Raw genomic sequence first — 26,541 nt, 5'->3', positions numbered from 1 at the left:
GAGGGAAGGGGGTGCCTTCCTTCTATTACAAGGCTGATAGGAGTAGTGATAGCGACCAGTGATGTAAGTAACTCAGTTCAAATAAACAGAGTTACTTAACACAGTTACTTTAGAGGGTAACGAGTAATCTAACTGATTTACTCTTCCCCACATGGTAACGCCGTTCCCATTACTTGGGCAGCATTACTGCAATTACATCTACCGCCCGGGACCAGGTAGACGGGACTAGCTAAGGAAGTGAATGTCGTCGCCTCCATTGGCGAGCTTGACACCCCGCGAACCCCGTCGCCTGGTATGGATTTAAAGGGGGAAAGAGCAGAAGATAGCGGAGGAGCCCGGCGAGAAGACCCCTGAAGTCGGGAAAGAAGACCCCCGGAGCTGTCTAATAAAGTACCTTAAAAACTTGTGTTGTGTTTTTTTTTATTAACACTTTTTTCCCCAGGTGGATGGGTAGGGGTACATCGTACCCCATACTCATTCACATAGGGTAGGGGGCCGGAATCTGGGGGGCCCCTTATTAAAGGGGGCTCCCAGATTCTGATAAACCCCCTGCCCGCAGACCCCGACAACCAACGACCAGGGTTGTCGGGAAGAGGCCCTTTTCCTCATCAACATGGGGACAAGGTGCTTTGGGGTGGGGGAGCCGCAGGGTCCCCCCTTGCCCAAAGCACTGCATCATGTTGAGGGCACGTGGCCTGGTATGGTTCGGGGGGGGGGGGGGGGTGCTCGCTCGTTTCCACCACCTTTCCTGACCGGCCGGGCTGCATGCTTGGATAAGGGTCTGCTATGGACTTTGGGGGACCCCCACACCTTTTTTTTCGGCATAGGGGTTCCCCTTTAAATCCATATCAAGCGATGGGGCTCGCGAGGTGCCAATCTCGCCGATGGAGGCGGCGACATTCACTTCCTTCGCTAGTCCCGTCTATAGAATATAAAAAAAAAATCACAGTTACTTTGCTGGGTAACTAATTAATCTTCCAATGTAGTAACCGAGTTACTAACGCAATTACTTTTTGGGAGAAGTAATTTGTAACTTAACTAATTACTTTTTTAAAGTAAGATGACCAACACTGATAGCGACAGTGATTTAGACAAGGGAGTGACTGTGGTGTAGGATCCCCTAAACTTGCACATCATAAATAGGGAGTGAGTGCAGTTTGGCATCTTTGCCCTGGGCACTGGAAGACCTTGTCCCAGCACTGGTTCCAAGGACTGGACTTTTGATGCCATTTACTGGGGTGCAAATAAGCTATAAAAGTTATGAACAATGCCGCACAGCCAAATCCAGTACATTCAGGGCCGTTTTTAAGGCAGGGCAAAAGGGGCAGCTGCCCTGGGCCCTGTCATTGTTGTGGGGCCCAAGGCAGCTGCCTCATACTTGCCAACTATCCTGGTTTAAATTCCCGCATCCTTTGAGGTTTTAGTCCTGTGCTGTGTCCCAATATCTCAGTGTGAAGTGCTGCTACTAATGCTGCCCAGTTCTGCCCTATTGTTGTGTACAGATGACTCACCTGCAGACCCTGTGTTTACATGTAAATTACCGGCATTCATATGTAAATAGCAGCAGCCAGCAGCATTGATATGTATATGATGCCCCCCTGAGGTCATAGCCACAGTAATCTCTAGCAACCAATTAACAAGCAGAAATCATGTGCTGTAACCTCTAACAACTAATCAGTGAACCGTAATGTGTGCTGTAACCTCTAGAAACCAGTCAGTGAGTGGCAATGATATACTGTAACCTCTGGCAACCAATCGCAATAGCTGCCTTATCTGATTCATTAAACTGATTTTGTGTCTAGCTGCTATTTATTGTATGTCCCAGAGCAGGTGGAGAGCGAAACTGTATGAGGTGGGGGCCAAAGCAAAGTTTTGCCCAGGGTCCAATCAATATTAAAGACGGCCCTGAGTACATTGTTATTAGAGAGAGAGAGGAAATGCAATTGTGATTCTGTATATCGCTCAAGTGTACTTCTGTAGAACCTGGACAGAACAGTAAATATAACTTTATTCACTAAAGCAGTGGTTCTCAACCTCAGTCCTCAAGTACCCCCAACAAGTTTTCCTTTACTTTGCACAGCTGCTTTAAGGCTGCATTCACACCTGAGCGTAGCGTGTTTGAACGTTTTTACCGGCGTTTTGTCGCGCGACAACGAGCGTTTTGTCACACTACAACGCGCGACAACGAGCGTTTTTTTAACTTCGGCGTTTTTTTTTCAGCCAATAGGAAAAATATTTTTCATCTGCTTATTTTTTCTTGAGTAGATACAGCGTCAAAACGCCCGTAGAAACGCTCGTTGTCACGCTAAACGCTCGAATCGAGCGTTTCCATTAGTTTCTATGGGAATGAAAACGCCCAAATCAGCCCAATTCGCGCGACAAAAAAGGGTCCGGAACTTGTTTGAGCTTCAGGTGTAGGGCTTCAGGCGACATGGAGTGGAGATGTGAACCATCTCCATTGAGAATAATGGATTTTTTCCCCTCCAGCGTTTTGTAGCTTCAGGCGTAGGGCTACAAAACGTTCAGGTGTGAACGGGCTGTAAATCAATATCAATGACATGGTATTGATAAGAGCTATTTTATCTAAGGGAAGTTCCCAAAACATGGCCCGTTGGGGGTACTTGAGGACTGATGTTGAGAACCATTGCACTAAAGAACCTATTGTTTAAAAGCGACCGTCTGAGTTACTTTGGAATAGAAGGGACTTGACAGTGTATTGGGGAGAACTGGGGAATATAATGAACAATTCAGGTGGGCATCCTCAGGGGGTCTGCATTGATAATCAATCAGCACAGACCCCCCCTGTCAGGAGAGCAGCCGATCGTCTTTCCTTTCATGTCTGTCGGTGCGAGTGTAGGAAAAGAGGATAAAAAGCTCTTCCTGGTTACGCTGTGATTGGACACAGCTGATCACATGGTAAAGAGCCTACGTCAGAGGCTATTTACCTAGATCGGAGATGCAGCGTGTCAGACTGACACACCACACCAATGATCACCGTGCTGCCCACCCCCTGCAGCTTATCCTGCTGGACGCCTTATGATGCCCAGTCAGGATAACTAAACCACTTTCCGGTCGTCATTCTGCTATATTGCGAGTGGGAAGTGGTTAATAAACCATTGCACTAATAGCTTAGGGGTGCCTCCACACTGATGGGGGAGGGATGGAGCCACCCCAGGACACCAGCATTGTAAATCTTGGAGGAAGTTTTCATATTTTGATGTTACAGTTGTACCCGGTTCCATGCCAGAGCTCTGTGAAAGTGACTGTTAGACCAAAGTGACCTTTTTTTTTCTTGCTGAGTCCATATATGATCTGCAAACTCTTCATAATATAAAATCCAGGCAATCCGATGTAATAACAATCCACTAACGCGTTTTGGATAATGAAGCCTCAGTCATAGCTGTTTATTATTATAGAATTAGCAGATGATATATGGACTCGGTGTGAAGACTTTTCTGGTTGATTTTGGAGGGAGAACAGGAGCCCAGCTGTGAGATCGGCATTTCCACTTATTCCACCGACGGGGAAGTTGTTGTCGGAAATTTTATGAAGATGTATTTTAAAGCGGGAGTCCGCCGTTTTTTGTTTTTTTTTAAAAGCCAGCAGCTACAAATACTGCAGCTGCTGACTTTTAAAATCATGACACTTACCCGCCCAGCGCGCCCGCAATGTCAGCACCTGAAGCCGATCTCTCGATCGTCTCTCGGGTGCTGCCGCCGCCATCTTGGGTGTGGGAATCAGGAAGTGGAGCCTTTCGGCTTAATTTCCCGGTTCCCTACTGCGCATGCGCGAGTCGCGCTGCGCAATAAGGATGGTCCCCACTGTCTCTGGGATCCGTGTGTTTCCCAGCAGGCAGCGGGGGACCTTCGGAAAGGGGTGTAGATTCTGTGGAAAGGGGCGTACCTTCTGCAGAATATACACCGGAAGTGGGTGCAGATACCTGTACTGTACAGGTACCTGCACCCACCTCCCCCCTGAAAGGTGCCAATTGTGGCGCCGGAGGGGGGGGAGCGTTCCAATGAGCGGAAGCTCCACTTTAGGGTGGACCTCCGCTTTAATATGTATTGTCACAGTGTCTCCCAGTGTTAGTTCTCCCACAACCCGCTCTAAAGGGCAGACTGACGCTGGTTGAGATCCGTTAGGTAGTGGAAAATTTCCTGTTGTTTGGAGAGAGGTGTTTGCGGAGTGAGGATACGTCTGCCGGCGAAAGGGCCCCTGTGCGATACATAGACATTCCTCGGGGGGGGAGGGGGGTTCGCTCTGCAAAGACATTATCGGTTTAGCGGATGCGCGCTCGTGTCACCCCTGTATGCCTGATCAACTTATTTATGGTGCCATGAGCATATACCTGCAGATAATCTCCCATCAGGAGGGATTGTAGTCATTGTTTCATTGGTTGTTGTATAAATTCATTTTTGCTGTGTTGACACATCATGTGTTGTCACATCCTTGTTTGGTCATATCCTGTGAAGTCACATCCTGTGTTGTCACATCCTTGTTTGGTCATATCCTGTGAGGTCACATCCTGTGTAGGAGGCGATTGGCTGTTGGAGGCAGGGCTTCCTGTATGTGATTTCCATTGTTTATATGAATAAAGGTGGCTCCCAGGGAGGAAGGAGGGCAAATGGTTTGAGCGATGGAGCTAACAACATCAGAGAGGTGACTATGTCTGTTTACTGGGGAAGAGAAGAGGCCTGGGTTAAGTAACATGCATTATACCATTCGACGAAATGGGCGCTTATTAGCGCAAGAGTATAGTGTGTTTATCCACAAGGTAGAGCTAAAACTCCAGTTATTTGTCATCTACTGAGATTTATTCTATTTTTTTTACTTCTTTCCAACAGATGGATGTGATGTCAGGAATTCCTCGGAGAGACGTCTTCTATTATCTGCTGATTGTAAGTCAGAAGATAATGTCATCACACAGGATCCTCCAGGAGGAAATCCAAATACACAAAATATACATCACAGACCTTCCTGTCCGGAGACATCAATGGATCCCTCTGATCAGGGGGAATCTTCTCATCAATCACATACTATGATTGGAAATATCCATGTAAGATCTCACACTGCAGATCCATCAACAGATCCTTCTAATCCCGAGGAAACTTCCTCACCCCATGAAGGAGCTCACCGAGGAAGAAATCCGTTCTCATGTTCGGAGTGCGGGAAATGTTTCACTCAGAACGGAAAACTTATTCAGCACAAGAGAGTCCACACAGGAGAACGTCCTTATTCGTGTTCAGAGTGCGGGAAGTATTTCTCTCGGAAAGATAATCTTGATAGACACCAGAAACTTCACACGGGTGAGCGTCCTTATTCATGTTCAGATTGCGGGAAAACCTTCAGTGAAAAAGATTATCTTGTTAGACATCAGAGAATTCACATGGATGAGCGTCCCTATTCATGTTCGGAGTGCGTGAAATCTTTCATTGAGAAAAGAGACCTTGTTACACATCAAAGAATTCACACAGGTGAACGTCCTTATTCATGTTCAAAGTGCGAGAAATCATTTACTCAGAAAGGAGTCCTTGTTAAACATCAGAGAATTCACACAGGGGAGCGTCCCTATTCATGTTCAGAGTGCGGGAAATCTTTCAGTGAAAAAGCTTATCTTGTTAGACACCAGAGAATTCACATGGACGAGCGTCCTTATTCATGTTCAGAGTGTGGAAAATCTTTCATTCAGAAAAGAGGCCTTGTTTCTCATCAAAGAATTCACACAGGTGAGAGTCCTTATTCGTGTTCAGAGTGCGGGAAATTATTTACTCAGAAAAGAGACCTTGTTACACATCAGAGAATTCACATAGGTGAGCATCCTTATTTATGTTCAGAGTGCGGGAAATCTCTTTCTGATAAAAGACACCTTGTTGAACATCAGAGAATTCACACAGGTGAGCGTCCTTATTCATGTTCAGAGTGCGGGAAATCATTTACTCAGAAAGGAGTCCTTGTTACACATCAGAGAATTCACATAGGTGTGCATCCTTATTTATGTTCAGGGTGCGGGAAATCTTTTTCTGATAAAAGACACCTTGTTGAACATGAGAGAATTCACACAGGTGAACGTCCTTATTGCTGCTCAATGTGCGGGAAATCATTCACTCAGAAAGGAGTCCTTGTTACACATCAGAGAATTCACATAGGTGAGCGTCCTCATTTGTGTTCAGAGTGCGGGAAATCTTTTGCTAATAAAAGACACCTTGTTGAACATCAGAGAACTCACACAGGTGAACGTCCTTATTGCTGTTCAAAGTGCGGGAAATGTTACACTCAGAAAGGACATCTTGTTAAACATCAGAGAATTCACATAGGTGAGCGTCCTTATTCATGTTCAGAGTGCGGGAAATCTTTCACTAGGAAAGGAAACCTTTTACAACACCAGAGAATTCATAGGAGTGAGCTTCCTTATTGATGTTGTAGATCAGGGATCTCCACACTTCGGTCCTCCAGCTGTTGCAGAACTACACGTCCCATGAGGCATTGTAATACTCTGACATTCACAGACATGACTAGGCATGGTGGGAATTGTAGTTCCTGAACAACTGGAGGGTCATAGTATGAAGAGCTCTGTTGTAGACGAGTCAGCCTGGTGCAGGTTTAGGAGCGGGTTAATAGTAGAGGGCGGGTACTTGTTTATTAAGCAGCTGGTCAGAGAGGCTGGTGGATGTCTGTTCAATATTGAGTTGGCCCTCCCTTTGCAGCTATAACAGCTTCACCTCTTCTGGGAAGGCCGTCCACAAGGTTTAGGAGGGTGTCTATGGGAATGTTTGATCATTCTTCCAGAAGAGCATTTGTGAGGTCAGGCACTGGTGTTGAACGAGAAGGCCTGGCTCACAATCTCCGCTCTAATTCATCCCAAAGGTGTTCTGTTGGGTTGAGGTCAGGACTCTGCACAGGCCAGTCAAGTTCCTCTACCCCAAACCCACTCATCCATGTCTTTATGGACCTTGCTTTGTGCATTGGTGCGCAGTCTTGTTGGAACAGGAAGGGGCCATCCCCAAACTGTTCCCACAACGTTGGGAACATGAAATTGTCCAAAATGTCTTGGTATGCTGATGTCTTCAGAGTTCCCTTCACTGGAACTAAGGAGCCAAGTCCAACCTCTGAAAAACAACCAAACGCCATAATCCCCCCTCCACCAAATGATTTGGACCAGTGCACAAGCAAGGTCCATAAAGACATAAATGAGCAAGTTTGAGGTGGAGGAACTTTACTGGCCTGCACAGAGTCCTGACCTCCAGGAACAAGTGCCTCCAAACTGTGGCCCGAGGCAAAAATGTTGCCCTTTGCTAGCCTTTCTCCAGCCCTTGGGGGACTGTTCCTCCCACTGACACCAACAATGAGGTACTATTTCTTCCACCAATACCAATCATGGGATTCTATTCCTCCTACTAATAGGGGCAGTACTCCTCCTCCTATTGACCACCAACCCCCGAGCTCATATTTATTCTCACTGATGCCGGGCCTGGGAACTGTTCCTGCCGGCCACAATTCGGCCCCCCTAAAGTCTGTTGGACAATAAAACTGGCCCTTTGTTTGAAAAGTTTGGAGACCCCCTGCATTAGATTATACAGCTGCGCACAGGCAGGCTTAGCCCTGTCAAAGCCCCAGCCATGAACTCGGCTCGTCCTCAAAGCAACACTCTGTCAGGTCACCTGAAACCAGGTGACCGATGCACTCCGTAGGAATCGGAAGTGGTCCTTAGGACTGACTGCTGAGGATTGTACCCAGGGAGGTGCAGGAAGCAGGTCTACTGGATCATTAACACAGATCCCAGTTGGAGCTAGAGCATAGATTCCCCGGGGCGCAGAGTCTTAGCCCTTGTACACACGGATGGAGATTCCGTCAGAATGTGTCCTATCGGACCGGTCTGTCGGATAATCCGACTGTGTGTGGTATGCATCGGACTGTTTCCGTCGGAATATCCGACGGACCCAATTTTCCAACTTGCTGGAAATATTTTCCGACAAACTGGTCCAACAGGACATACTCCGATCATGTGTAGAGAATTTTGATCGGACAAAGTGCCACGCATGCTCAGATCAAATTCCTACTTCCTTGGCTACTAGCCTGAACGTAGTCCCATCGTAACGAAATTACGTCATCACGTTCTGAATGATCGGATTTTTCGACAACTTTGTCCGTCTGTGTGTATGCAACAGTTTCGGACAAGATCCGACGGATTTGGTTGTCGAAATCTCCGACCATGTATACAGGGGCTAAGAGCCAGCAGGTGTTCACCAGAGCCCCTAGTGGTGAGAATGGACTGCGCTGCAGTCTGGCTCCAGGTCGCGGCCCCTAGGGTCTCACAGCCTAACGCTCACGGTAGACTACAGGAGAAGGAAACAGCAAGCTGGAACAACAGGGATAGTAAAGGGATAAGGCAGAGATCAGGGCAACTAGCAGACGGGAACAACAGAGTACATGCCATGGTTCAGGGTCACAGGCAGACAGAGTTAGTCTGGGACATGCCAAAGGGTCAGGGTCACGAGCAGACAGGAATAGTCGAGAACACGCCAAGGTCAGTAACAGAGCCAAACATAGAGCACACGGCAAGCAGGAAGCCAAACACACAGTGAATACACAATGGTTGATCAGCCCAGCTGGCTTGTAGTGCACAGGTTAATATAGGGTTCCCTGATAGGGCCTTGGGTGGAGCCATGCTTAGAGGAGAGGTTATAAAAACCACCAGGTGGACGTGGCTGGCTTCTTAGTCTGAACACAAGAGGAGAAACAAGAAGATAGAGGAAGATTACTGCATAACCATGACACACTCACTCCCAGCCTGGCTAGTATTTCTGCCTTTACCAATGTATAATCTAGGGTTGTCACCTCATCCCTTTAAAACGGAACACATATTAATGACACATGTTCTGTGGCTGATTAGGGAGGTAATTAAACTCACTTGGTGCCTTATTTGCATTAAATTAGCCTCAGAACCTGTGTAATTCATATGTGTTCAGGTTTAAAGGGATGAGGTGACAACCCTAGTATAGTCCCATGCTGACTCTGAGACCAAATCACAATATGCCAGTTGAGGATCTGCAGTCAGGAAAGGGGCCAGTACATCCTCCCATTCTTTCTCAGACAGACCTTCCCTTTGTCAGGTCTGGGCTTCTAGAAGCTCTTCTCAGTGCTCAAGGCTGCTCAGCTGTCGGTTAATTACCAGCCACTCATTGTTTCCACAGTGGCTCACCTGGTTACCATTACCTGCCTCATCAGTCCAGCCTACAGCCAGCCCCGTCTGGCTATTTAAACTGCCTTGTTCATGTCTTTCATGCCTTCACCTTCATTAACATATCCTGAGTGTCTCTGCTGAGTTCCTGTTAAAGACTTTGCCCGGCTGACGTCCCTTCTGGTTCCTGATCTTTGGCTTCCGACTACGCTGCTCTCTGGCTTCCTGATTACCAGCTTGTCTGATTACCGGTTTTGGCTTCCGAACCCTGGCTTATGTTTTGATTATGTTCCTGATCTGTACTATTTTTTTCTATTACATTAAAGGTGTGATTTTTTTTTTTTTCACTGCATTTCCTGTCTCAGTCTGATTCATGGTTCCTGACACCCTTGTTGCAATCCACTCAGATATTGCCATAGAAGCTTCAACTTTATCCATGGCTGTCATCTTAAACATGGTCTACTGCACCGCTTCACACCGGAGCCATTTCCCACCCTCCCAGCCTGATGGGTCACTGCCTTCTGTAAACCTCACTGCCTGTTCAACCAGTAAGCAATTTGTCTCTTGTTGAGGGCAAACAGCATCAATATGGGGACAAGGTGCTTTTTGGGTGACTCCAAAGCACCCTTCCCATGTTGAGGGTAAATGGCCTGGTATGGTTAAGGTGGGGGGGGAGGGGGCGCTCGCTCTTCAACCTCCCATTTCCTGGCCTGCCAGGCTGCTTGCTTGGATAAGGGTCTGGTATGGATTTTGGGTTAACCCCCACACCATTTAAAAAGAAAAAAATGGTGCAGGGTTCCCCTTAAAACCCATACCAGACCTGGAGGGCCTGGTATGGATTTTGGGGGGGACCCCCATGCCATTTTTTTACATTTTGGCGCATGGTTCCCCTTAACCACCTCAATACATTAGGGGGTTATTTATGAAATGCAAATCCACTTTGCACTACAAGTGCACTTGGAAGTGCAGTCGCTGTAGATTCGAGGGGGACATGCAAGGAAAAAAAACAAAAAAACATTTTAGCTTGCATATGATTGGATGATAAAATCAGCAGAGCTTCCCCTCATTTCAGATCTACCCCTTAGATTGAGAGCGACTGCACTTTCAAGTGCACTTTGCACTTGTAGTGCAAAGTGGATTTGCCTTTCGTAAATAACCCCCAGTGTGTTATATATACTACACTGTCTGCACTGACTGAATATAGAGTCTACACTGAATATCTAGTCTACACTAAATGCAGAGTATATACATTGTTGTGGAACTTCCACTATACACGGTGCGTAATCCATGTCGCCTAATAAAGCGCCCTTTCAGTCTTTTGGTATAATGCATCTGTGTACAACCCTGTTTCTCGTAAGTAAACAGACATGACCAACATGCTTAGCTCCACAGGCAGACTTGTTGATAATGGGAGAAATCTTTATTTATATAACAATAGAGCTTGTTAGCCTCACAATTGGCCACCATTATTTTCCAGCACTGCCTTAACCCTCTTGGACAAAGAGTTCACCAGAGCTATATAGGTTGTCACTGGAGTCCTCTTCCCCTCCTCCACGATAACATCACGGAGCTGGTGGATGTTAGAGACCTTGCGCTCCTCCACCTTCCATTTGAGGATGCCCCACAGATGCTCAATAGTAGAGGTCGACCGATATATCGGCCGATATTTGCCGTTTTTTAAATAATCGGCATCGGCCGATTTGTGCTGATAAAAAGCCGATTTAGAACTACAGCGGGACTTTGAAATGACTTCTGTAAGAAGTCAGTGTAAGTTGACTGAGTCGTCATAGCAACACTTTCCTCCTCTCTGGGCAGACTGCCAAGAAAAGAACAGAAAGATGCAATGTTTACACTTCTGAATGAATGAAGTCATCTCTGTGTGTAGAAGTTCTCAGTTTAACCATTTAAAGACTAAATCTTTTCTGACACTTGTTGCTTACAAGTAAAAATCCTGTATTTTCTGCCAGAAAATCACTTAAACCCCCCAAAAATTATATATATTTTTTTAGCAGAGATCCTAGGGAATAAAATAGTGGTTGTTGCAATATTTTATGTCACACGGCATTTGCACAGAGGTCTTTCAAATGCATTTTTTTGGGAAAAAAATACACCATTTAAAAAATAAAAATAAAATAAAAACAGTAAAGTTAGCCCATTTTTTTTTTTTTTTGTCCAAAAGTTTTGACTACCTGTTTTTATTTAATATATATATATATATTTTTTTTTTTATCTAAATCATACATACAAGTAAACTGATTGGAGGTTTGTTTTGTTTAATAAATGTTTAAATGTAAGATATTTTCTGTATCACTTATGAAGACTGCTTTCACACTGGAGCGGGCAGGCGTTGATGGTAAAACGCAAGTTTTAGCGGCTCTTTACCATCATTTTAGCGGTGCTATTTGGCTGCTAGTGGGGCACATATAACCCAGCTAGCGGCCAAGGAAGAGGTTAAATGCGCCCATGAAGCACCGCTGCCAAATCGCATTGCATGCGCTTCGGCAGTGGTGCCCATTCATATCAATGGGCAGGAGTGGTGGAGGAGCGGTATACACCACTCCAAACGTGCTGCTTGCAGGACTTTTTTTTAAGATCCTGCCAGCGCATCGCCTCAGTGTGAAAGCACTCTGTCTTTCACACAGACTGCAGGGGAGCCATTTTACAGGCGCTATTTTTAGCCCAAAAGCGCCTTAAAACGCCCCAGTGGGAAAGGTGTGTTAGATCAAGGGGGATTAAAAATAAATAAATAAATAAAATCGGCCTAACATATCGGCCCAAAAAAATCGGCATCATATATCGGCTATCGGCCGCCATGATTTCTAAATATCGGCATCGGCCAGAGAAAAACCCATATCGGTCGACCTCTACTCAATAGGGTTAAAGCCAGAGACACGCTTGGCCAATCCATCACCTTTACCCTCAGGTCTTTAGCAGTGGTCGTTTTGGAGGTGTGTTTGGGGTCATTGTCATTTTGGAATACTGCCCTGCAGCCCAGTCTCTGAAGGGAGGGGATCATGCTCTGCTTCAGTATGTCACAGTACATGTTGGCATTCATGGTTCCCTCAATGATCTGTAGCTCCCCAGTGCTGGCAGCACTCATGCAGCCCCAGACCATGACACTCCCACCACCATGCTTGACTGTAGATAAGACACACTTGTCTTTGTACTCCTCACCTGGTTGCCCCCACACACGCTTCACACCATCTGACCCAAATACGTTTATCTTGGTCTCATCAGACCACAGGACATGGTTCCAGTAATCCATGTCCTTAGTCTGATTGTCTTCAGCAAACTGTTTGTGGGCTTTCTTGTGCATCATCTTTAGAAGAGGCTTCCTTCTGGGACGACAGCCATACAGATCAGTTTGATGCAGTGTGCGGCGTATGGACTGAGCACTGACAGGCTGACCTCCCATCCCTTCAACCTCTACAGCAATGCTGGCAGCACTCATACATCCCAAAGACAACCTCTGGATATGACGCTGAGCACGTGCACTCAACTTCTTTGGCTGACCATGGCGAGGTCTGTTCTGAGTGGAACCTGTCCTGTTAAACTGCTGTATGGTCTTGGCCACCGTGCTTCAGCTCAGTTTCAGGGTCTTGGCAATCTTCTTATAGCCTAGGCCCTCTTTATGTAGAGCAACAATTCTTTTTTTCAGATCCTCAGAGAGTTATTTGCCAAGAGGTGCCATGTTGAACTTCCAGTGACCAGTATGAGAGAGTGAGAATACCAAATTTAACACACCTGCTCCCCATTCACACCTGAGACCTTGGAACATTAATGAGTCACATGACACCGGGGAGGGAAAATGGCAAATTGGGCCCAATTTGGACATTTTGACTTAGGGGTGTACTCACTTTTGTTGCCAGCGGTTTAGACATTAATGGCTGTGTGTTGAGTTTGTTTGAGGGGGCAGAAAATGTACACTGATATACAAGCTGTACACTCACTACTTTACATGATAGCAAAGTGTAATTTCTTCAGTGTTGTCATGTGAAAAGATATATATATATATATATATATATATACATACATACATACATACATACACAGGGTTTTTTTTCTCAAACAATAGGTGCTGGAACTCACCCATCAAAACCCCTCCACCCACACACACCCTCCAAATTACACCACATAGTGGGTGTGGTCAGTCAAATTTCAGGAACAGTAGGAGGGTCTTAAATGGGCATTGAATACCAGGGTTGCATTACATACAGAGTGCAGAGTTCAGGGGGGTTACACACAGAGTGCAGAGCTGTTGCTTGTAAACATAGAAACCGGACTTCTGTGTTTACAAGTGATTGTGATGAGCAGCCCACCCCAAGGGTTTGAGCTAGAGGTGGTGGAACTGAGTTCCACCAAATTTCCCCTGAAAAAAGCCCTATATATATCAATTTATTTATTTTTTTCTATTGAAAAAAGCCTATGGCGTGCAAAACAACCCAAAAAACTTCCACCCGGTGCCAAAAAAAAGTGCACACACATAAAGAGTGAAACACAAAACCATGCCACGGGTGTCTGCTGTCCTCCACTAGGAAGGACCTAAGCCTGATCCCCCGGAGCGTTAGGCTCCAGACGGGGACTAAGGTACCATAATCATGGCCCATCCAGCCGAAGCCGGACGGTCTGCCGAAACAGACCCACCCAGGTACTAGAGTAGGGGCTCCCCCCAAAGGAAGACCCCCCAAAGAGGGCGAACCAAGCCAGAAGGCCTATGTCTACCCTCTCACAAGACTTTCAGGATAGGTCCGAGGACCGACACCCCACTCATCAAACGTGCAGTGACAAACATAAAACGTGACTCACAACACACAAAGTAAAATAAATAAAAAGTGGAAAAGGGATAGTGGAGAGGGAGAGTGAAAAAAGGTGGCTATTGTGTAAACACAATAACCAGGCTCTCCGGCCATCAAATACACTACCTGAATGCCAGAACTAACCTGCCTGCCTAATCTAGCTCAAGCTATCTCTATCTACACACTATACATGGCCACTATATAACATAGTGTGGGGCATGGACTTAGTCCCCCTGAGCCATAAAATTTGCAATTTGACGAACGGGCGACTCCAACATCGGGCTCCACCCTACTCTAGGATCTCTGCTAAATAAAAAAAAAGAAAATATATATATATTTGGGGTTTATAAGTAATTTTCTAGCAAAAAATGCTGATTTTAACTTGTAAGCAACAAATGTCAGAAAAGTCTTAGGCCGCGTACACACGGGCGGACTGTCTGACGGAACTTGGTCCGCTGAAACGCATTTCAGCGGACAGTCCGCTCGTGTGTGGGCTTCAGCGGACTTTTTCAGCGGACAGTCTGGCGGACTAAGTCTTTCCGAATTTCCGTAATATTGTCCGTCCAAACTTGGTTTCAGCAGACAGTCCGCTCGTGAGTAGGCTAGTTCGACGGACTAAGTATGGCGCATGCTCAGAAAGGATTTACACGGCCGAAGGTTGCATTGCAGTGTATTGGACGTCGTATTTCTAGTCCTGTCGTACGTGCTGTACACGTCATCGCGCAAGCTTTCAGCAGACTGTCTGTTCATCGTGTGTGGTCAAGTCCGTTCATTTAAAAGTAGTACGGACTGTCTGTCTGACGGACTTAGTTGGACGGATAGTCCGCGGCCTTAGGCATGAAGTGGGTTATAGACCAGAAAATCTGTCCATCGAGCCCCTGGTTTATAGACCAGATGTATCCTAAATATAGAACCATTTATCCAATTGTCCATCCAGAGCCTCTGGTTTATAGACCAGACACATCCTAAATATAGAACCATTTATCCAACTGTCCATCCAGAGCCTCTGGTTTATAGACCAGACACATCCTAAATATAGAACCATTTATCCAACTGTCCATCCAGAGCCTCTGGTTTATAGACCAGACACATCCTAAATATAGAACCATTTATCCAACTGTCAAACCAGAGCCTCTGAATTATAAACCAGATACCTTGTGAATATTGAGCTATTTGTCCAACTATGCATCTGGAGTTGCTGGATTGTAGAACAGACACATAATACATATAGAGATGGAGATCATTTCCTGTTATATCGAGTGGAACACAGAGACAGGAAGAGTGTGATTGTACAGACACAGGAAGTGAAAACACAGCTAGAGAGGAAGTGATGTCAGATGCAGAAAGGAAGCGATAGATGCACAGGAAGTGATGAAACAGGAAGTGATGTAAGTAAGAAACAGGAAGTGATGTAGGGGTCTAAAAAGACATCCTGGGTGAGTTGTGAAGAAGTAAAAAAGAAAACATTGTTGGAACTGGCAGCAGAGGAAGTAATAATATTAATTTATTTAGAAGGACACAAGGATCTCTACAAGGACGTCATGATGGACAATCAGCCGCCCCTCACATCACCGGGTAAGAGGAGACTTTATTGTAAAGGAGAAAGCAGTACGGAGGCTCCACCTAGATCCCCCATCATCTGATAAACACATAGAAACAATGTATTCAGTCAGTATGTGTGTTTCCTACAGATGGATCCAGTAATGGGAACCCACCAGAGAGATGTCCCCGTCCTCTGTATTCCCGGGATTCCACACAGGAAGGTCACACCATCCCCCACCATCATCAGGTAGGTGGGACTGAGCAATTATAACTCAAATTTTAAAATAACATTCTTTAATTATATCTCTTGTTTCCTTTTATAAATCTGTTTTATCACATTTGGGGTTTAGGGTGAACAACTGAAAGACATCAAAGTTGAGGTTAAAGTAGAAGAAGAGAAGTCCGGGGATCCGCAGTCTATGGAGGAGGGTGATCCTCCGTATTCCCGGGATTCCACACAGGAAGATCACACCATCCCCCACCATCATCAGGTAGATGGAGCTGGACATCTAGACCTAAATATATATTCTAAGCTATGAGATGACGTTCTTCTGTGTCGTCTCTTGTTTTCCCTCAACATCTGAAGTGCAGCCTTTGTTACGCCCCCCCCCCCCCATCCCCGTTTCTAGCTCCTTTGAGTGCCCTACATTTTTCACCCTCATTTTTATTTTTTAATATACATTCCTTTCCTCTGTGGGTCTTAAGCCCAGACACATCGTGGGTCCTCTTCATCCTTGTGTTCTTCCAGCGGAGAGAACATACTGAATGACGTGTCATTTGTCAATTGACATTTTCTATTATTTTTGGTGTAGGGTGAAGAACGGATTAATATAAAAGCTGAGGTTAAAGAAGAAGAAGTAGAGACGTATGTGGGGGGTGATCAGCCATTCACGGAGGAGGTTGGGATGATTATGAAAAGTGAACAGGAGGACATTTCTCTACCTTTTGACACAGGTAGGTAACAGACATTGTGGAAAAAAACAGGTCAAAGTCTCATTTTACTTCTAAGTATAAGGATTGTAGTGTAAAATGTTAGATAATTATCAGATCTTCACATCATCCTATAGGCAGGTTCTAAAAGGTTAAATATGTGTTTGTCTACTAAAGTGTTAATGTGTGGTGTGGTAAGAGTTAATACTTGGTGCTGTGATGTTCCTTCCCCTTCATGTGTCACTTCCTGATTCTGAACCGGATCGGACCTCGTGGTCTGTTCCTGTATGGGAGGTGATCAGTGAGGAAACTATAAAGAACTGAACTGAACTTTGTGGTGGAGTTTCCCCTTAGCGGGACCCCTGGATGGATTCCAAGCAGAGCCGGGACAAGGGGTGGGCAGTAGATGTGGCTGCCCTGGGCTCAATGGTTTACTGTAGGGATGGGGGCGCCCTACTTCTGTTACAAGGCTGATAGGAGTAGTGATAGTGACAGGGATTTAGACAAGGGAGTGACTGATCGGTGTAGGATCCCCTAAACTTGTACATCATGAATGAGGAGTGGGTGCAGTTTGGCATCTTTGCCCTGGGCACTGGAAGACCTTGTCCCAGCACTGGTTCCAAGGACTGGACTTTTGATGCCATTTACTGGGATGCAACTAAGTTGTTATAAAAAGTTATGAACAACGCGGAACAGCCAAATCCGGTACATTTTTATTAGAGAGAGGAAATACAATTGTGATTCTGTATATCGCTCAAATGTACTTCTGTAGAACCTGGACAGAACAGTAAATATAACTTTAGTCACTAAAGCAGTGGTTCTCAACCTCAGTCTTCAAGTACCCCCAACAGGTTTTCCTTTACTTTGCACAGCTGCTTTAAATCAATATCAATGACATGGTATTGATAAGAGCTATTTTCTCGTTCAAAAGATTTATTTGTTTTAGAAATAATAAATAACAACAAATACAGAATATTTGACAAAACAAAAATATTAAAATATAACATTAAAGTATAGATGTTATATAAAAATAAATAAATACATAAATAAATAGGTAAATAAATAAAACTAAACACACTAAAACAAGAGAGGGTTGATAAGAGCTATATATCTAAGGGAAGTTCCCAAAACATGGCCCATTGGGGGTACTTGAGGACTGAGGTTGAGAACCATTGCACTAAAGAACCTATTGTTTGAGAGCGACCGTCTGTGTTACTTTGGAAGAGAAGGGACTTTACAGTGTAAGAAGAACTGGAGAATATAATGTACAATTTGGGTGGGCATCCCCAGGGGGTCTGCACTGATAATCAATCAGCACAGACCCCCCCCTGTCAGGAGAGCAGCCGATCGTCTCTCCTCTCACGTCTGTCGGTGCGAGTGTAGGAAAAGATGATAAACGGCTCTTCCTGTTTACGCTGTGATTGGACACAGCTGATCACATGGCGAGGAGCCTACATCAGAGGCTATTTACCTAGATCGGAGATGCAGCGTGTCAGACTGACACACCACACCAACGATCACCGTGCTGCCCACCCCCCCCCCCCCCCCCCCCCCCGCAGCTTATCCTGCTGGACGTCATATGATGCCCAATCAGGATAACAAAACCACTTTCTGGTTGTCATTCTGCTATAGGACAGGTGGGAAGTGGTTAATAAAGCATTGCACTAACAGCTTAGGTTGTCTCCACACTGATGGGGGAGGGGTGGAGCCACCCCAGGACACCAGCATTGTAAATCTTGGAGGAAAGTTTTTTTTTTTTCCATATTTTGATGTTACAGTTGTACCCGGTTCCATGCCAGAGCTCTGTGAAAGTGTTGACTGTTAGGTCCGGTTCACACTGAGGCAGCACGACTTACAGCGAGACTGCCTCAGGTGACCTGGACGCGACCGCTGTGGCGACTTGCAAAACGACTTCTGTACAGAAGTCAATGCAAGTCGCCCCCCCAAAGTCGTATAGGGAACCTTTTTCTAAGTCGGAGCGACTTGTGTCACTCTGATTAGAACGGTTCCATTGTACAGAACGGGACGCTACTTGTCAGGCTGCTAAGTCACCTGACAAGTCATCCTATTGATTACCGACCCTTAGACCAAAGTGACTTTTCTTTCTGACTCAGCTTGGAGTCCATATATGATCTGCAAACTCTTCATAATATAAAATCCGGCCAATCCGATGTAGTAACAATCCACTAACGCGTTTTGGATAACGAAGCCTCAGTCATAGCTATTTATTATTATAGAATTAGCAGATGATATATGGATTCGGTGTGAAGACTTTTCTGGTTGATTTTGGAGGGAGAACAGGAGCCCAGCTGTGAGATCGGCATTTCCACTTATTCCACCGACGGGGAGGAGGAGCCAAAACTCCACTTATTTGTCATCTACTGAGATTTATTCTATTTTTTTACTTCTTTCCAACAGATGGATGTGATGTCAGGAATTCCTCGGAGAGACGTCTTCTATTATCTGCTGATTGTAAGTCAGAAGATAATGTCATCACACAGGATCCTCCAGGAGGAAATCCAAATACACAAAATATACATCACAGACCTTCCTGTCCGGAGACATCAATGGATCCCTCTGATCAGGGGGAATCTTCTCATCAATCACATACTATGATTGGAAATATCCATGTAAGATCTCACACTGCAGATCTATCAACAGATCCTTCTAATCCCGAGGAAACTTCCTCACCCCATGAAGGAGATCACCGAGGCAACAATCTATTCGCATGTTCAGGGTGCGGGAAATCATTCACTTATAAGGGCGCACTTACTAGACACCAGAAACTTCACACAAATGAGTGTAATTTCCCTTGTTCAGAGTGCGGGAAATTTTTCACTGAGAAAAGATTTCTTGTTCAACATCTTAGAAGTCACACGAGTGAGCGTCCTTTCCCTTGTTCAGAGTGCGGGAAATCTTTCACTTGGAAAGGCGTCCTTGTTAAACATCTTAGTATTCACAGAGGTGAGCGTCCTTATTCATGTTCAGAGTGCGGGAAATCTTTCAATCAGAAAGTAACTTTTGTTAAACATCAGAGAATTCACACAGGTGAGCGTCCTTATTCATGTTCAGAGTGCGGGAAATCTTTCAGTCAGCATGTAACTTTTGTAAAACATCAGAGAATTCACACAGGTGAGCGTCCTTTTTCATGTTCAGAGTGCGGGAAATCTTTCAATCGGAAAGGACCTCTTGTTAAACATCAGAGAATTCACACAGGTGAGCGTCCTTATTCATGTTCAGAGTGTGGGAAATCTTTCACTAACAAAGGATTCCTTGTTGAACATCTTAGAATTCACACAGGCGAGCGTCCTTACTCTTGTTCAGAGTGTGGAAAATCTTTCACTCAGAAAGGATCCCTTGTTTCACATCAGAGAACTCACACTGGTGAGCCTCCTTATTTATGTTCAGAGTGCGGGAAATCTTTCAATCATAAAGGACCTCTTTTTAAACATCAAAGAATTCACACAGGTGAGCATCCTTATTCATGTTCAGAGTGCGGGAAATCTTTCACTAGGAAAGGATTCCTTGTTCGACATCTTAGAACTCACACAGGTGAGCGTCCTTATTCATGTTCAGAGTGCGGGAAATCTTTCACTCATAAAGGACCTCTTGTTAAACATCAGAGAATTCACACAGGTGAGCGTCCATAATCATGTTCAGTGTAGAAAATTTTTTGATTAGGAAAAATAATCTTATTGAACATCAGAAAATTCATACGGATGAGTCCTTATTCGTATTCAGAGTGCGGGAAATCTTTCACTAGGAAAGGAAACCTTTTATAACAATCAGGGAATTCATAGGAGTGATCTTCCTTATTGATGTTGTAGATCAGGGATCTCCACACTTCGGCCCTCCAGCTGTTGCAGAACTACACGTCCCATGAGGCATTGTAATACTCTGACATTCACAGACATGACTAGGCATGGTGGGAATTGTAGTTCCTGAACATCTGGAGGGTCATAGTATGAAGAGCTCTGTTGTAGACGAGTCAGCCTGGTGCAGGTTTAGGAGCGGGTTAATAGTAGAGGGCGGGTACTTGTTTATTAAGCAGCTGGTCAGAGAGGCTGGTGGATGTCTGTTCAATATTGAGTTGGCCCTCCCTTTGCAGCTATAACAGCTTCAACTCTTCTGGGAAGGCCGTCCACAAGGTTTAGGAGTGTCTATGGGAATGTTTGACCATTCTTCCAGAAGAGCATTTGTGAGGTCAGGCACTGATGTTGGGCGAGAAGGCCTGGCTCGCAATCTCCGCTCTAATTCATCCCAAAGGTGTTCTGTTGGGTTGAGGTCAGGACTCTGCACAGACCAGTCAAGTTCCTCCACCCCCAACTCGCTCATCCATGTCTTTATGGACCTTGCTTTGTGCACTGGTCGGCAGTCATGTTGGAACAGGAAGGGGCCTTCCCCAAACTGTTCCCACAACGTTGGGAGCATGGAATTGTCCAAAATGTCTTGGTAGGCTGATGTCTTAAGAGTTTTCCTTCACTGGAACTAAGGGGCCAAGCACAACCCATGAAAAACAACCAAACATCATAATCCCCCCTCCACCAAATAATTTGGACCAATGCACAAAGCAAGGTCCATAAAGACATGGATGAGCAAGTTTGGGGTGGAGGAACTTGACTGGCCTGCACAGAGTCCTGACCTCCTGGCACAGGTGCCTACAAACTACAGCCCGAGGGGCAAATATGGCCCTTTGCTAGCCTTTCTCCAGCCCTTGGTGGACTGTTCCTCCCACTGACACCAACAATGAGGTACTATTTCTTCCACCAATACCAATCATGGGATTCTATTCCTCCTACTAATAGGGGCAGTACTCCTCCTCCTATTGACCACCAACCCTGAGGCCATATTTATTCTCACTGATGCCGGGCCTGGGACATTTTCTGTTCCTGCCGGCCATAATTCGGCCCCCCTTAAGTCTGTAGGACAATAAAACTGGTCCTTTGTTTGAAAAGTTTGGAGACCCCCCTACATTAGATGATACAGCTGCACACAGGCAGGCTTAGCCCTGTCAAAGCCCCAGCCATGAACTCGGCTCACCCTCAAAGCAACACTCAGGCCGCGTACACACGCGCGGACTGTTTGCCCAACCTTGTTCGTCAAACAGTTTCGGCAAACAGTCCGCTCAAAATTTGCATGAGCGGACTTGCCCACACACGAGCGGACTGTTTGAGCGAACTGTTTGCCAAACAGTTCGCTCAACTTTTGAAATGAACGGACTCGCCCACGTAAGGAGGAGGCAAATCCGCCCATTTCGAGCGCGTGTACAGGTAGGCGGGGCCCGCGAAGGAGACGTCGCGGGCTCCGCCGCCTGGAATGGGCTTAAAGGGGAACCCCAACGCCGAAAAAAATCGGCGTGGGGGTTCCCCCAAAGTCCACACCAGACCCTTGTCCGAGCACGCTACCCGGCCGGCCAGGAAAGGGGGGCGAGCGAGCGCGCCCCCCCTCCTGAGCCGTACCAGGCCGCGTGCCCTCAACATGGGGGGGTGCCTTGGGGAAGGGGGGGCCGCGCGGCCCCCCCACCCCAAAGCACCTTGTCCCCATGTTGATGAGGACAAGGGCCTCTTCCCGACAACCCTGGCCGTTGGTTGTCGGGGTCTGCGGGCGGGGGGCTTATCGGAATCCGGAGCCCCCTTTAAGAAGGGGGCCCCCGGATACCGGCCCCCCACCCTATGTGAATGAGTATGGGGTACAATGTACCCCTACCCATTCACCTGTGAAATAAAGTACAAAAAAAAACACAACACAGGGAAAAAAAATTTTATTGCACAGCTCCGGGGGTCTTCCGTCTTCGGGGGTCTTCTCGCCGGACTCCTCCGCTATCTGTGTGTAGCTCTTTTACTAGCGGAGGAGTCCGGCTTTCTTCCTCCCCGCCGCCGGCCTCTTCTCCCGACTTCGGGGGTCTTGTCCCCCTCTTCGGTTCTTCTGCCGGGCCACCGCGCCTTCTTGTAGCTCTTTTACAGGCGGTGGCCCGGTCTTCTGTCGCCGCTGTCGTCGCCGCCGCCTTCCGTTCTTGTTCTTCTTCTTGTTCTTCTTCTTCTTCTCCTGGAGATGTTGACTCGACGAGCTCTCCGGCCGGAATGCCAGAGCCGCGCTGTGCGGTCACTTATATAGTGACAATGGGGCGGTGTCACATGGTATATGTCACATGGGTTGGTCACATGGGTTGATGTCACATGGGGACTATGACATCGTAAGGGGGCGGGGTCACCATGTGACCAACCCATGTGACATATACCATGTGACACCGCCCCATTGTCACTATATAAGTGGCAGCGGAGCGTGTCCCTGGCATTCCGGCCGGAGAGCTCGTCGAGTCAACATCTCCAGGAGAAGAAGAAGAAGAACAAGAACGGAAGGCGGCGGCGACGACAGCGGCGACAGAAGACCGGGCCACCGCCTGTAAAAGAGCTACAAGAAGGCGCGGTGGCCCGGCAGAAGAACCGAAGGCGGCGACAGAAGAACGGAAGGCAGCGGCGACAGAAGACCGGGCCACCGCCTGCAAAAGAGCTACAAGAAGGCGCGGTGGCCCGGCAGAAGAACCGAAGAGGGGGACAAGACCCCCGAAGTCGGGAGAAGAGGCCGGCGGCGGGGAGGAAGAAAGCCGGACTCCTCCACTAGTAAAAGAGCTACACACAGATAGCGGAGGAGTCCGGCGAGAAGACCCCCGAAGACGGAAGACCCCCGGAGCTGTGCAATAAAAATTTTTTTCCCTGTGTTGTGTTTTTTTTTGTACTTTATTTCACAGGTGAATGGGTAGGGGTACATTGTACCCCATACTCATTCACATAGGGTGGGGGGCCGGTATCCGGGGGCCCCCTTCTTAAAGGGGGCTCCGGATTCCGATAAGCCCCCCGCCCGCAGACCCCGACAACCAACGGCCAGGGTTGTCGGGAAGAGGCCCTTGTCCTCATCAACATGGGGACAAGGTGCTTTGGGGTGGGGGGGCCGCGCGGCCCCCCCTTCCCCAAGGCACCCCCCCATGTTGAGGGCACGCGGCCTGGTACGGCTCAGGAGGGGGGGCGCGCTCGCTCGCCCCCCTTTCCTGGCCGGCCGGGTAGCGTGCTCGGACAAGGGTCTGGTGTGGACTTTGGGGGAACCCCCACGCCGATTTTTTTCGGCGTTGGGGTTCCCCTTTAAGCCCATTCCAGGCGGCGGAGCCCGCGACGTCTCCTTCGCGGGCCCCGCCTACCTGTACACGCGCTCGAAATGGGCGGACTTTCCGAGCGGGAACAGTTTGCTCATTTCGAAAGTAGCCTACACACGGGCGGACTGTTCGCTCAAACACAGTTTCAGCGGACAGTTTTTCGGAATTTCCGAAAGACTTTGTCCGTCCAACTGTCCGCTGAAACTGTCCGCTGAAAGCCCACACACGGGCGGACTGTCCGCCCAAACACTGTTCAGCGGACAAGGTTGGGCGAACAGTCCGCCCGTGTGTACGCGGCCTCACTCCCAGCCTGACTAGTATTTCTGCCTTTACCAATGTATAATCTAGGGTTGTCACCTCATCCCTTTAAAACGGAACACATATTAATGACACATGTTCTGTGGCTGATTAAGGAGGTAATTAAACTCGCTTGGTGCCTTATTTGCATTAAATTATCCTCAGAACCTGTGTAATTCATATGTGTTCAGGTTTAAAGGGATGAGGTGACAACCCTAGTATAATCCCATTCTGACTCTGACGCCAAATCACAATTCACCAGTTGAGGATCTGCAGTCAGGAAAGGGGCCAGTACATCCTCCCATTCTTTCTCAGGCAGACCTTCCCTTTGTCAGGGCTGGGCTGCTAGAAGCTCTTCTCAGTGCTCAAGGCTGCTCAGCTGTCGGTTAATTACCAGTAAGAATGAGCTCTGGCATCTTTGCACAGCCCACGTGCAGAGCCCGCCAGGAAGTCAGCACTGTGCTGCGCTAATCACAGGCGGTGAGACATTTACCCGATGCGTGGCTGCAGAGATCACAAAATGTCTCACTGCTTGTGATTAGCGCAGTGCTGACTTCCTGGCGGGCTCTGCGCGTGGGCTGTGTGAAGATGCCAGAGCTCATCTTTAATTACCAGCCAGTCATTGTTTCCACAGTGGCTCACCTGGTTACCATTACCTCCCTCATCAGTCCAGCCTACAGCCAGCCCCATCTGGCTATTTAAACTGCCTTGTTCATGTCTTTCATGCCTTCACCTTATTTAACATATCCTGAGTGTCTCTGCTTAAGATTTTGCCCGGCTGACGTCTCTTATGGTTCCTGATCTTTGGCTTCCGACTACGCTGATCTCTGGCTTCCTGATTACAGGCTCATCTGATTACCGTTTTTTTGCTTCCGAAACCTGGCTTATGTTTTGACTATGTTCCTGATCTCTTTTATTTTTTTAAGGTGTGATTTTTTTTTTTTTTTACTGCAGTTTCTGTCTCAGTCTGATTCGTGGTTCCTGACACCCTTGTTGCAATCCACTCGGATATTGCCATAGAAGCTTCAACATTATCGGTGGCTGTCATCTTTTGCATGGTCCACTGCACTGCTTTCCGGAGCCATTTCCCACCCTCCCAGCCTGATGGGTCACTGCCTTCTGTAAACCCCACTGTCTGTTCAACCAGTAAGCAGTTTGTCTCTTGTTGAGCAGCGACTGTCTGTGCCAGGACCTGCTCCTGGTGGGCCTGTGCTTGCGTATTTTCCGATATCAGTTGCCTAATCAGTTCCTCCATTGCTTTATCTGATGCTTTTATAGCCTGGGCAGCTTTAACCCAGGACATGGGTTTGACCCACACCCCATAATCTCCACCAATTGTCAGGATCCAAGGGGTAAACAGGAGGCTGGGAAACAGTTCAATCAACTTAAAATAAGTTTTATTCAGTGAAACAGAAGATAACGACAGTCTTTGTCTTCATGGGTAGTTTAACCACTTAAGGACCAAGCCTAGTTTTGACACTTGTTTACAAGTTAAAATCAGTATTTTGTGCTAGAAAAATACTTAGAACCAGCAAACATTATATACATATATATTTTTTAGCAAAGACTCTGGAGAATAAAATGGTCATTGCAATATTTTATGTCGCACGGTATTTGCGCAGCGGTCTTACAAAGGCAATTTTTTTGGGGAAAACTACACTTCACTGAATTAAAAAAAATTATATACAGTAAAGTTAGCCCAATTTGTTTTGTATATTGTGAAAGAGGATGTTACGCCGAGTAAATAGATGCCAAACATGTTACGGTTGAAAATTTGTGCACACTCGTGGAATGGCAACAAACGACGGTACTTAAAAATCTCCACAGGCGACGATTTAAAAAACGTTAACGGTATGTCCATGCTCGGCAACCATCAAACCTAACTGAACTGGAGATGTTTTGTAAGGAAGAATGGTCCAAAATATATTCATCCAGAATCCACACACTCATTACAGGCTATAGGAAGCGTCTAGAGCAGGGTTATGCAATTAGCGGACCTCCAGCTATTGCAGAACTCCAAGTCCCATGAGGCATAGCAAGTCTCTGACAGCCATAAGCATTACACACAGAGGCAGAGGCATGATGTGACTTGTAGTTTTGCAACAGCTGGAGATCCGCTAATTGCATATCCCTGGTCTAGAGGCTGTTATTTCTGCTAAAGGAGGTTCTACTAAATATTGATGTGATTTTTTTTTTTCTGTTGGGGTGCCCAAATTTATGCACCTGTCTAGTTTTGTTTCGATGCATATTGCGCATTTTCTGTTAATCAAATAAACCTCACTAATCACTGAAGAGTTACCAAGTCTAAAATTTACCAAGTTAAGAGCTTGTGTAGAAATGTGAATATCATCTGTGTCTTTATAATTCTTTGATATTTAAAAGTATATTCATTTTTTATTTGTATTATCACAAAATATACCTGATATTATTTTACACTGTATTTTTAGTTAATAAATATATATGTTTTAAGCATATGATTTGTGTCACTTGTCTTCAAAATAGCACGGATAAACAAAAAAAAAAATTAAATTTCTTGTTTGTATTTGTAGAAAAATTTAAAGCCTCCCAAAAAACTAAGATTTGCATAATTTCATAAATACAATACTGTTTTATTATTTCAGTATAAACATTCTGATAGTATGCACTTTCTT

General features: G+C 46.3%; 3 protein-coding genes across 3 annotated transcripts in view; all 3 read left to right on the top strand.

Annotated features, from left to right (window-relative positions):
• The window catches only part of LOC143956106 (uncharacterized), a 38,881-nt gene extending 17,181 nt beyond the window's left edge, over window positions 1-21,700 (top strand). Inside the window, exons 4-5 of the mRNA XM_077466241.1 lie at window positions 5,223-6,398; window positions 19,411-21,700. Coding sequence (XP_077322367.1) covers window positions 5,223-6,398; window positions 19,411-20,096 — 1,862 coding nt within the window. The 3' untranslated portion in view covers window positions 20,097-21,700. The remainder of the gene's footprint in view (window positions 1-5,222; window positions 6,399-19,410) is intronic.
• LOC143955179 (uncharacterized) overlaps window positions 1-26,541 on the top strand; it is a 103,351-nt gene that overhangs the window by 18,947 nt on the left and 57,863 nt on the right. The window lies entirely within an intron of this gene.
• LOC143955399 (uncharacterized) lies at window positions 15,208-16,875 on the top strand. Its single transcript, XM_077465454.1, has 5 exons — window positions 15,208-15,255; window positions 15,390-15,549; window positions 15,666-15,763; window positions 15,867-16,007; window positions 16,329-16,875. The coding sequence occupies exons 1-5, from the start codon at window positions 15,208-15,210 to the stop codon at window positions 16,476-16,478; spliced, it is 597 nt and encodes a 198-aa protein (XP_077321580.1). The 3' UTR covers window positions 16,479-16,875.

Source organism: Lithobates pipiens, unplaced genomic scaffold, assembly GCF_037356315.1.
Source record: "Lithobates pipiens isolate NorthernLeopardFrog02 unplaced genomic scaffold, aLitPip1_a1.2 Scaffold_35, whole genome shotgun sequence".
NCBI lineage: Eukaryota > Metazoa > Chordata > Amphibia > Anura > Ranidae > Lithobates > Lithobates pipiens.
Note: the sequence above shows the minus strand (reverse complement) of the source record. Positions and strands in the feature narration are given on the sequence as shown.